Here is a 13,513-nt window from a genome sequence, read left to right on the forward strand (position 1 = left end):
AAATTTATAATTTATCAATTATGTAACGATAAATTATACTTCTCTTTGTAACCACTGTGTTATAGAGAAAATAATGATAATCAGAAGCTAAAATGTTACAAGTCTCAAACTTTAATACATTTAAAAAAAATAATAAGAATAAAACTGCTAACAAACACACAAACAATAAAACTTACAGTGAAAAATAGCAGTAAAACTAAATTTTTGTAAGCAAAAGTGTATTGCCCTGCAGCCTATCTACGAGTTGTAAATCAATGGAATGTTGCCTTCAAAGATGTCCGCAACGTGTATAAAAATGTTATTATTATTATTATTCTGTACAACCTTAACAAAACATTTACAAAAGTTTACAGCTATTATATTAAGGGAATTTAAAAATCAGTGTTTCTTACACAATTTAACTTAACTTTAAAATTTATTTGTTTTATTTTTGCAGTTAATCATATACTAGTAAAACTCCTTGGTAACCTTTGTATTATACATATATGTTTTGTGTTTTGATTAGTATTTTGATTTACTTATATATAAATCAGCTAATAAATTCTTGCTCATTCTTATATAAAATATTGACTCAATACTCGTGAAAACCTAGCAAGAATTATGCTTTAGTTTGACGGTAATATTTTAATAAGAAAATTCTTAAAATATTTAAGTTCAGATATTTTTTAATGCGAACGCGAGTCACGGAAGCCACGCGCGTCTTCTTATTAGGTACCAAGGAGCAGTAATCGTTAGATACTGTAATTATGCGCAATCACTTTGCTTGAATTGGATTTTTTTTTATTAATTCTTCAAAACTACTTCACTAAAATATAACCTATTAATTTGATTATTACGATTGATATTAAAATATCCAGAACCAATTGAATGAAAGAAATACAAATTACATCTTGGGTTAAAATTTCAGAAAGAAAACAAAATGGTTATATTTTATTTAAACATGAAATCGAAACGGTATATCTAATTCATATTCATTAAAGATACGTCTATGACACTTGAGGCTTTCTTAGGCTTCAAGGAGTCTTCGTAGATATTTGTAAGAGATGATTCTGCACTAGGCAGGCTTGATATGCTCCTGAATATAAGTGGAAGGTGATTGCATTCATATTTATCCTGGAATAATAAAAAGGCACAAATTATTCAAATCGAATATTATATACAATTTGTTTCAATGTACACTAGGAAATCTAAATCATTTCCATGTGAGCCGATGTGGTTTATTCATGACTTATCATGTTCTTAATTCTAATTAATAATTAATTTCCCATTTTATCGTTAAGAAACTTTCATGTGTAGTTTAAAAATCTATCAAATGAGTATCCAATAATCAGCAATAAAACGTGGTCGGATATGTTCCATGCCTTCTTTTAGTAAAGGTCCTTTATTTGTGTGGCAAAAAATCGAAACGAATACCTAGATAGCATTATAATTTTCAACGCGATTAAAAAAAAGTTAAGCTGACGAGCCAACTATACAGTCAACGCTAGTGGCATTAAATAAGACGATTAAGCCACCATAAGAGTTTAAACGCTGTTGCCTTAATACTGATAATGGTTCACTCAACTCAACAATACAATGTATTGCATGGTTGTAAAATATTTCATGGCCCCGTTACTATGACTACGGAGTTTTATTCTTAATTCGACCACGAAATATATAAAAAAGATTATTATTTATGAACTATATAAAAATAATAATGCGATGGATTTTTAAGCTCACTATTGTGATATCTTAAATTGAAAATTGTGGGGGACACTAAAGGATCCGAGTCCGTAGCACAGCAATTACGCATAGGCCCATATTATTAAAGCATTTGTCATGAGCGAGAATCGAACTCACAATCAACTTTCATTGCGCTAGGCCCTATTTTAGTAGCCCTAAAAATAGGGCCTTTTTGATGACTAGAAGGTTTTCACAAAATATATTATCTGCCTACAATGCCAAGTTAATTATGATAACAGAAAAATACGTCAAAAATTTAATAAAAAGATCTACCGTTAAATTTAATATTTATAATCTCGTAAATAAAATTTCTAACAATACTCCGTAAATTAAAACATTTTACGTATTCGATATTTAAAATTCGTAAATTATTTTCTGCGAACAGATAAAAAATCTTACACAGTATAAATAAAGGCCGTATAAAAGTTATTATATTTAGAAAAGTTTTTTTTTAAATAATTACTGCACTCTTATATATATTTTGTTGTTTACTTTTCAATTTCTGCACGTGTGACTATGGTGTCCTTTCAATCGATTTTGCTACGGCGGCTATTCTCAACTTACTAACTCCGAAGTGCAATTAAGTTTTATTTTTTATTTACACGACCCGGAGCTACTCCACGTTAATTAAGTGTCAAGAAAAGAAAATATTTATTTAGAATTATTCCAACATCTATATAATTGTAAATATTTTGTTTTGTATGTATTTACAACTCTCTCATAATGATAACATATTATATTACATATTACATGTAATATAATATGTTATGGAAATCTTTGGCCTTTGTCCAGCAGTGGACGTCTTTCGGCTGATATGATGATGATGATGATGTGTGTTCACATGTGTCAGAATTTCAGTGAAATTAGACACATGCAGGTTCGCTCACGATGTTTTTTTTTTCACCGTCAAGCACGAGATGAATTATAATCTCAAATTCAGCACATAAAAATTCAGTGCCCGGGTTTGAACCCACGATCATCGGTTAAGATTCACGCGCTCTAACTACAGGGCCATCTCAGCTTCATTCATGGAATGGAATGAAATATAATAATAATGAACAACAACAATAATATTTTATTTACATAAGCGAATGAAGCAATAAATAGCATTTACGAGAGAAACATCAGACGATAAAACATGCCATAAAATCTTTATCCATTTCTTGCAATTTAATCCGACCGAGAGCAGGAATTCCTAAGGGCTTAAATTGCGGCAATGCAATGATCCATTATAATATTAGGTAATTTATTTAACGACACTTCACCGTGTAGAGTAAGTTACTGATTCCAATAATGAGTTAAATCTGTGTACTCGTAAAAATAATAATAATATCTTTATTTTTCAGGCATCAAGGCCCATACTTTTGGTACACGATTATTACACATTAAATACATTCAAATGACACATTATTAACATTACATAACATACAATAATAATTAGTCATTAGTATCACAGTCACAATCACAAAAATAGTAATTAAAATATATAATCATTAGTAATTAACTAATTAATGACATAAAAAATAAAAACAAATAATATAAATATATGATGAGATTAAATAAAATTGATCATATATGAGGCACGTAAACCAGAGTATTACACAGACTTCTGGATCATCAGCCTCATCACATAACCGTTCACATCATTCGCAATAATCTTTAGGATAGTTGGGACTGTCTGTGATTTTAAGTATCAAAGATGCAGATTTTTTCCTCATACTATATAATATGTTACCTCATTGATTATATTATATTTGTGATTAATAATGTCCTCCAGGCCGATTTCGGTCACGGCGGCCAATCTCAAGAGAGATTAGCCAACTGCGCAGGAGATATTGTAGTGCAAAATTGTGGGCGCAAACACAGGTGCACTCTCTATTCCCTAACTCTCATAATCCGATGGGACAGCAAACCGACACGACCGGAAAAAGTTCAGGCGCAGGACCAACGGCTTTACGTGCTTTCCGAAATACGGGAGTGTACACACTTCAACTTCCAGACTCCGGGCTGTTACAGAGAATTTTGTAACAGAAAAACCCAATAACTTTTTATTGGCCCGACCTAGGAATTGAACCCAGGACCTCTGGGTCTGCGGCCTTACATCAAGCCACTAGACCAACGAGGCAGTCTGATTTGTGATTAACAAAGAGAGAAACCGAAATCAACATTATATAATTATTCCTTTCATTATAGTGAAGAGTTTCATTACTAAAATATGTTTACAATCAATTGTTTCGTTTAATTCGACTACAATTTATTTTATTTTATTTGCAAACTAATAATCCCGCATTCTACTAAATACGATAATTATCTATCATTATATAAATATGATGAAGAAAATAGCTACATTCATCTTCCTTTCCCTCTGCTACTCAAAGGCTTCATCTCCTTTTGAGGAGAAGATTTGGAGCTTATTCCTTCACGCTGCTCCAATTTGGCAGATTTTCATCCAAATCTTACCGATGTATGAGACAAATAACATAAATTAAGCACATTAAAATTCAGCGGGCTTGCCTGGGCTTAGACCTGACGGTTAGTTCATGTATTCTAATCATGTCGCCATCTCGTCTCTGACCATGCTTGAGTATAATGGAAATTTTCAGGACGGCTACGAAACCATGTCTTATTAATTTCCGCCCAAACATAAAAAAGTAGCCATCACAAGATGGAGCACGTCGTACGTATACGATACGTTCTCAGACAGGGGTATCAAAATTCTCAATGGGAAATCAACCAAGCAGTCATAAAAACAGAGTCAAACCTAAGATCAGATTTTTAGATAACGTCGAAATATTTTTTCTAAAAGTTTAAATTGAAGACCCAAAGCCAGAAAATACATCGACCAATAGAAGAGACCTGTGCTTTTTTTTTCAGCCTTTTGCCGTCCACTGCTGGACGAAAGCCTCCCCCATAGAACGCCAACCATCCCGATCTTGGGCAGTCCGCATCCATCCCGAACCTGCCACCTTTTTTAAATCATCGGCCCATCTTGTCACAGGGCGTCGTACACTACGTTTGCCTAAGCCTTCTCCTCTCCCTTTTTGAGGAGAAGGGGAGAAGGTTTGGAGCTTATTCCAACACGTTGCTCCAATGCGGGTTGGTAGAATACACATGTGTCATAATTTCAATGAAATTAGACACATGCAGGTTTCCTCACGATGTTTTCCTTCACCGTAAAGCACGAGATGAATTATAATCATAAATTAAGCACATGAAAATTCAGTGGTGCTTGCCCGGGTTTGAACCCACGATCATCGGTTAAATTCACGCGTTCTTACCACTGGGCCATCTCGGCTCTCTATTACTACATTACTAAATCCATACTTGAATTTGAAACTTAAAAAATTTAAATCCACATTAAATTACTTATATATATATATATATATATTATAAACAAATATTTAGTTAAATATTTGTTTATCTAATTTTCATTGATTCACTGATAACGTTATTATATACAAACTATATACATGCAATCTAAATATCTTTACTTAAATACTTACATCCAAAATCATACAATCGTGTCGACATTGTCTGCTGTGTGTAATCTCATCGAAGTTTCTTCTCTTCTTACGATCATCTATATCGGGAGGACCATACTTAAAGTTACTTTTAAAAACTCCTACTATATTCTGCAAAAAAAAAGTACAATTATACTATACATACATAAAAACTAACATCAACACTACAAGCCCTTACACACCCAAATAAAAAACATTTAAAACTCAACTATAAAAAGTTGTACTTTCATATTTTAAATAAGATTAGCTGGTTTTAATATTTAATGTTGAATACTGACTTTCGGATATTCAAAATAGAAAAACTAACAGTATGAAAAATAAAACACTACCAACTTGAGAAGAACCGACTTAGAAGCTCAGTGGAATTTAATTTTAACTTTATTCGCTCATAACTTTTTAATATACATCCGTAATTGTGTATATTCTTATAAATAATATGTGGTAAAAAATCACGTATTATTTATGTAAGAGTATATAACAAAAAAATGTGTTAAAAAGGGACGACTTGTACTTGATTTGTCGAATCGTAGAGTTCGCAGAAAAACTTCGAGCGTTTTGAGATGGCTTACACAATAGTTTTAATACAAATGTAGTGTGTTGTTCAATAAAAATCTAATTTCGTTTTCCTATTGCTATATGCTAGTAATTATTTTCCAAATTATTTTCCTCTTCAAAGTTTTTGATGGCGTGAACCGATATTAATAATATTTCCTGTTTTACGCTTACTACATTACTCAATGTTAGAATCAATCAACAAACCCATGAAAAAATTACATGATGCAAAGATTATGTAACAAAAAAACCATTAGAATTTAAACCTTAGATTTTTCCATGTAGAATATGTGTGACAAAATAATAAATAAAAAGAATAAGGACGGCAGTAATATAATGTGAGTATGAGGGGCGTGATATGCAATATAAATTGTTTCTTTAATGTCACGTGACATAAAATATTTCTCTTCATCATGTTATAATGGACCGTTAAATAGATATACGAGTAATTAATAATACATATTAATTTTGTTACAAGCTAATTAGTCATTATAAATTATTGAAACACCCCAAGTGATGTACAATTTAACTAATTGCAAAATAATAATTGAGAATTTCAACATACTTATTTTAATTATAAATGCGAAAATAAGTTGGTTTATTTGTGTGTTAGTTACGTTTTCACTTCCTACTGAAACGATTGTTACGAAATTTTGCATACACATTATCATGGGTACAAACTTCTTATTAAAAACTAACTATTTAATAAAGATGTTCCACGCTCGTGCTAGTTGAGTTCATGTTGAGAAATTAAGACTAGCAACTCGAAGACAGTGACTTACAACCAGTGCCTCCGTAATCCTTCCACAAACCAACAGCCTATGTATGTCCCACTGCTGGGCTAAAGGCCTCCTCTCCCTTTGAGGAGAAAGTTTGGAGTTTATTCCACCACGCTGCTCCAGTACAGGTTGGCGGAATACACATTTGGCAGAATTTCAGTGAAATAAGACACATGCAGGTTTCCTCACGATGTTTTCCTTCACCGTAAAGCACGATATGAATTATAATCACAAATTAAGCACATGAAAATTCAGTGGCATTTGCCCGGGTTTGGACCCACTGGACCATTTCAGCCCTCACAAGCCTATAATGGTAATGAGTTAACGGAAAGTCTACCGGTCTTAAAGTACTAGCCTAGGTTTTTACCAAAGTGGCTGAAATTTGATATATAATGTAAATTACTTAACGAACTGGTGTCCTTATCTTAATTGACGTAATATAAAAGCAAATAGGTATCAGAATATAATCATTTTATACTAAAATGATACTAATACATTTGATACACTAATACCTATTACGATAGTACTCAATTTTCCACTGGTCTTATCAGTTATCGTAAGCCTGAATAGGAACTGGGATACCTGATTTGTTTGCGTTCCTAAATGAAAAATAAATATTTAATATTGCTGCAGTGATCTCATTTAATATTTAATATAATTATGAGGACACATATTTTGAATATAAATGAAAAATACAGGTGAATTCAAAATATTTGTCCTTAATCAACATTTAGCCTAATACCTACAATAAATTAAGTAGAATATATGAATTATACGAATTCCAATATAATTCGTGGAGTGGTATTTGCGCGGTGCATTCATAAATGAACGGGCATTCTCCGGACTTGTGCTTTTGAATTTTTTATATTTAATTCAATTAGGTGAAAAAACATGCATTATTTTCACTGATATTATGTTCACTTCAAACGACGGAGCGGATTCTACTGAAATTTAACACACTGTATAAACAAGAGAAACAAAGAAAAGTTGTTAAACTAAGATTCCGTCTCTACAATATCAGTTCATTCTTCCTTAGGTAAGAAGCGAATACTTCTGTAATAAAATACTCGTAAATTCTTTCACCTTTGTTATTTAATAAATTCAGACTTGGGCAAAATGTAATCAGATTCACGATTAATGGTAACAACGTTTAATCATCAATCGTAATGTATATATATATAAAGTTATACCTTATATAGATAGTTGGAAAGCTATTGAATTTCGTAACAGTTCTTCTTAGTTTAATATATAATAATATATATGTATAACCTTCTCCTCAAAAAAGAAGAGGAGGCCTTTAACCCAGCAGTGGGCTGTTACGGGTATATGTATAATATCCTGGGACATTATTCACAAACGGCCATCTGATCCCGAACTAAGCAGAGCTTGTACTATGGAGACCACAACAGGTATACTACATATACTACTTTTCTTTTGTAAATACAAACTTATATAAATAATTACACCCAGACTCAGGACAAACAGTTCATGTACAGAAATGTCTGTCCTGGGTGGGAATCGAACCCTCAACCTTCGGCGTGAAAGGCAAGTATCTACCAATCACGCCAACCGGCCCGTCAATGTACAATGAATGTACAATCCTAACTATACAATAAGTGGATTGATGATGGTTTACTCCGCCCATAGACAATGACTAATTATAATTAATTATATATTATATATAATTAATAATTATTGTTATTAATATATAATACACAGCTCGGCTAGTTGTCTTAAATAGATTAAATAGACATGTCTTTTACAGATATAGAAATATTATAGACAAATAAACTTTAAAAACACATTCATAAACTTACATTTTGCAAAATATACTTAGCTATCACTTTTGCTTGAATAATGATAACTGTAATGAGAGTTAAGAACATCCACAACAAAGCCGCAATCTTTTGCGATGCGTCCTTCAACTTGTTCATGTCTTTCAATTTATTGAATACAGTCGTCTGTAAATAAAAAATTCAATAAATACTCAAACGATAGCAAAACCTGCAATGTAGAAATTAGTTAAACTTTTTTGCCCCATACTCGTATGATAATAATTAAAGTGGCAGAGATGCTTCGATTTTTTAAAATAAACGCAATATTTTTTTTTATTCTCAAAAATTAGGACTTTACAGCACTTGTTCAAAGTTCTTTAAAGTGCATCCAAAATAAAGAATCAAAGAGAAAGAGTTGAAAAAACACGGTTAAATCTCGAAGAATCGAGTCTACCCTGTGTGCGTTTACAAAACATGTGTGTTTTCCTGGTACATATCACTGTAAATATGAAATCACTATGAATTCTTCAAAAACTTTACGATATATAATGTGAGCCGTTTTCCTTATCGGTAAAACGACTAAGAAAGCATGTGACAAAAATATTTTACGAATCGATCTCAGGCAAAAACAGTTATTTAAGTGTGTCGTGAATATGACAAACTATGCAATGTGTCTATATATGGCGCTATCACTGATATATTTTTCGATACTTTGCTAAAGTACAAGCTATTTGGCATATTTGGCAAATAATAATAATTTAACTTTGTTTAACTTGTTTCTATGTTTTTTTGTTTATTTTTTTTTTAACAAACATTTCATTTTATAATTAGTATATTTAAATTAGAAATGATGATTTCTGATATCCTCTTTTTAAGCTCAAGTACATCTATAAATATTTGGGCACCTTAACGACCGAGCTTCGTTCGGCTTTAATAATTAGTTATAAATGAACAAGCCTTGTACCCAGTGCGATCGGCAATATTATTCCAATCAACAGCCAATCGTTGTCCACTGCTGAACATAGGCCTCTCCCAAGGTGCGCCAAAGCTCCCTATCCTCCGCCTTCCGCATCCAGTTGGTGCCCGCCACCTTCTTAAGGTCGTCGGTCCACCTGGCTGGAGGGCGCCCTACGCTGCGCTTGCCGATTCGCGGTCTCCACTCTAGGACTCGTCTGCTCCAACGGCCATCGGTCCTACGACATACGTGACCAGCCCACTGCCACTTCAGCCTGCTAATTTTGCAAGCTATGTCGGTGACTCCGGTTCTTTTCCGGATAATCTCATTTCTGATCTTATCCTTCAAAGATACTCCGAGCATAGCTCGCTCCATAGCACGCTGAGCGACTTTGAATTTGTGGACTAGTCCCGCAGTTAGTGTCCACGTTTCGGCACCGTATGTCATGGCAGGTAAGACGCATTGGTTGAAGACTTTCGTCTTCAAACATTGCGGTATAGACGACTTGAGGACTTGACGAAGGTTGCCAAATGCTGCCCATCCCAAGCGAATTCTTCGATCGGCTTCCTTCTCGAAGTTGTTCCTACCGACTTGTATTATCTGTCCTAGGTAGGTATATTCACTAACAACTTCGAGAGGTTTCCCCTCGACGTATATCGGTCCCGGCACGACATGCCTATTGAACATGACCTTGGTCTTGTCCAAGTTCATACCGAGACCGACACACCGGGAAGACTCGCCTAGGCTACGCAGCATTTCGGTGAGTTGTTCCAGCGACTCTGCTATGATGACGATATCGTCGGCAAATCGAAGGTGTGAGATGTACTCGCCGTTTACATTGACTCCATACATAGTCCAATCCAGCGTTTTGAAAACGTCTTCCAACGCGTTGGTGAACAGTTTCGGGGATATTACATCCCCCTGTCTCACCCCTCTGCGCAGTTGGATCGCCTTCGTCTTACAGTCCTGGATGTGGACAGTCATTGTAGCGGCGTTGTACAGACATCTCAGTACCTCGATATATCTCCAATCGATATGACATCTCTGCAATGAGTCGAGCACTGCCCAGGTTTCGATGGAGTCGAAGGCTTTCTCGTAGTCCACGAATGCCATACACAGCGGCTGATTGTACTCTTCGGTCTTCTGCACAATCTGCCGAACAGTATGGATGTGGTCCACGGTGCTGTAGCCTGATCGAAAGCCGGCTTGCTCTGGGGGCTGGAACTCGTCAAGTCGTCTGGCGAGACGGTTCGTGACGACTCTTGAGAACAGCTTATACACGTGACTCAGGAGGGAGATTGGTCTGTAGTTTTTCAAGAGGGTTTTATCACCTTTCTTGAAAAACAGTACCACCTCACTCCCGCTCCACGTTTCCGGGGTCTTGCCATGTTGGATGACGGAATTAAAGAGGCTTGCTAGCTCTTTCAGGACCGGAGTCCCGCCTGCCTTAAGCAACTCTGTTGTGATTCCGTCATCTCCCGGAGCTTTGTTGTTTTTAAGCTGTTCTAGAGCCGCCCTAATCTCTCCTTGGTCAACGACCGGGAGCTCCTCGGAGTAATGGCGCATAAGAGGGGCGCGCTGGTCTTCAATACTGATTCCCACGGGTTTATCCGATCTTGAAGAGAACAACTGCCCATAAAACCTCTCTACTTCTCCGATAATCTCAGGCCTAGAGGAAACGACCCCACCATTTTCAGTTTTAAGTTTTGTCAGACGCGGCCTCCCAAACTTGCGAGTGAACACTTTCGATCCCCGATTTTGCTCAATCGCAGCCTTGATGGCACGGGTATTGGAGCGTCGGAGATCGCGTCGCGTCAGCGTTTTTATTGTTCGGTTTAAGGCCTTATCTGACAAAAACGATGGTAGTTCTCGTCGTTTTCTCATGAGCTCGAGTGTCTCAGCAGAGAGTTTTGGTGCGTTGTCTCTTCTCTGTGGCGGAAAACACTTGCGGGATGTGTTTTGCAGTATTTTGACCAGCGTGTCGGTTCTCTCATCAATGCTGCTTATGGTTTCCAACGCGGTGAATTGATTTTGAAGTTCCATTTGGAACTTTTCGGAGCCTTGAGCAGCTTGGAGCATGGTAGGTCGGAGAGTAGACCTCATCATTCTCGATCTTTCGGCTTTTAAGTTGATATTTAGAGTGCCTCGAACCAAGCGGTGATCACTTCCGGTATTAAACCTGTTGATCACTGAAACATCTCTAAATATGTGCCTTTTATTCGAAATGATAAAGTCTATCTCGTTCCTTGTCACGTTATCGGGGCTTCGCCAGGTCCACCTCCTCTGAGGCTTTTTTTGAAAGAAAGAATTCATCAAAAAAAGCCCCTGCGCTTCGAGAAAGTTTACCAGCATTTGCCCCCTGTGATTTCTGCAGCCCAAGCCGTAAGGTCCGACTTTCGATTCACCGCTATCTTGTACTCCCACTTTAGCATTAAAGTCTCCCATAACAACATTGTAGTGGGCCCTCGAGGTGTTGTTGAGGGCCTTTGCGATGTCCTCGTACATCGCTTCGACCACATCATCAGAGTATGTCGAAGTTGGCGCATATACCTGTACAACCTTCAGGGAGTACCTGTCGGAAAGTTTTAGGACAAGGTACGCTACCCGGTTCGACACACTACTGATTTCCACAATGCTGCTAATGAGATCCTTTTTGACTAGAAAACCGACACCACCCTGGGAGAGGTTATCACCTTCGCGGAAGTAGAGTAAGTTACCGGACTCTAGAGTTATCGTGTCCTCCCCCTGTCTTCGGACTTCAGATAACCCCAGTATATGCCAGTTTATATGACTTAACTCTACTTCTAATTCGGCGAGGTGATGGTCCAGCCTCATCGAGCGTCCATTATACGTTGCCATTTTCAGTCGTTTTATACGGTAGCCTGCCGTGAACCGGTGATTCTTAGCACCCCCTGCCCTGCCGATACCGCGACCGCTACCTTGGTCGGGCCTAGCGGGCTTGCCGGTAACTGGGGGCCTTTTTTTGGGCGCATCTGCCATTAAGGGAGGGGTTTGCCCATACTCGCCGCGCTGGGCAGGCGTGTTGGCGAGCGCAGTACGGGGTAAGATGTTTATGGGAGGGGGGACGCTGCTGCCCATCCCCCCTTTTCCCCGTCCCTCAGTCGCCTCTTACGACACCCACGGGATGAGATTGGGGGAGTACTATTCTAAGCCGGTACTCCACGGCAAATTATTATTCCAATCAACGATTATATAGAAACCCAACAATTTTATTTTTAAGTATTAAAATTTACTTTGGTTACTTTTACTAAAATGAGGGTTGGGTGCATTGACCGAACCCTCATTTTAGTTCGGTCACAAAAATTGTTAATCTAATTATGTTAAATTTTACATATTTAAGAGACACCAATGAGGTTGGCTTTGTTTAGATAACTTTAGCCTAAACAATTTCATTACCTAAAGCGACCGTCAGTTTTTTATTTAATATCTTAATTACAATAACAACAAACAATTAAATGTACCGAATGAAAAAGCAAAGTTCAACTTGTTGGTGAACTTTAGACTATAATTAAGGAGCGGATACTTCAAAATCACGTCACCGATAAATGAATTAAAAATATTTAATAATAGTAACACTTCTGTACAGTCAGTACTAAAGGTAATGTATACACATTATTTTTATTATTCTTTCTTCAATGTATGAATTTAATGTTTTCAAAAGAAAGTTATATACCAATACATGAGCTTATACACATAAAATCAGTAAAGTACAGAAAATAATAGTTTTACTAAATAGCAGGTAGTATAATAAAAATTATGTAAGATCAATATATATAAACCAGGAAGGAAAATTATAAAGGCACCTACAAAAGTCTGTGTAGAAAAAAATACACCTTATTTTAATTAAATTATTAATTAAAATAAGGTGGTGGAGATAAGGAAATGTTAAGTTTCATGATCTCTTGTATATACAACATTTTAACAGTAGCGCTTTAAATCATTTAATAATAAGGTGTAATAAGCACATCACTTAATTAAAAAAAACACTTCAATTCAGTTCTAAAATAAAATATAAATTGCGAAGTAGCTTATTATGCAAGCTAACGCAACCTGAGTTTTCAGTACTCGTATGAAAGCTCCATTCAAACTGTATACAAAACAGTTTCCTACTTTAATTTCCTGTATCAAACTCCTCAGCCTATGATGGCCTGGTACTAGTCAGTAGCGCGTATAAAAAATACTTTACAA

The 13,513-nt window shown here is 35.9% G+C and overlaps 1 protein-coding gene across 1 annotated transcript in view; it reads right to left on the minus strand.

The window, feature by feature from the left end:
* Nucleotides 1–960: 960 nt before the first annotated feature.
* The window catches only part of LOC126780686 (sodium-dependent serotonin transporter-like), a 54,700-nt gene continuing 42,147 nt past the window's right edge, over nt 961–13,513 (minus strand). The window contains exons 10-12 of the mRNA XM_050505316.1: nt 8,392–8,535; nt 5,226–5,354; nt 961–1,113 (exon numbers count right to left, since the gene is read on the minus strand). Coding sequence (XP_050361273.1) covers nt 961–1,113; nt 5,226–5,354; nt 8,392–8,535 — 426 coding nt within the window. The remainder of the gene's footprint in view (nt 1,114–5,225; nt 5,355–8,391; nt 8,536–13,513) is intronic.

This window comes from Nymphalis io, chromosome Z (genome assembly GCF_905147045.1).
Source record: "Nymphalis io chromosome Z, ilAglIoxx1.1, whole genome shotgun sequence".
Taxonomy (NCBI): Eukaryota; Metazoa; Arthropoda; class Insecta; order Lepidoptera; family Nymphalidae; genus Nymphalis; species Nymphalis io.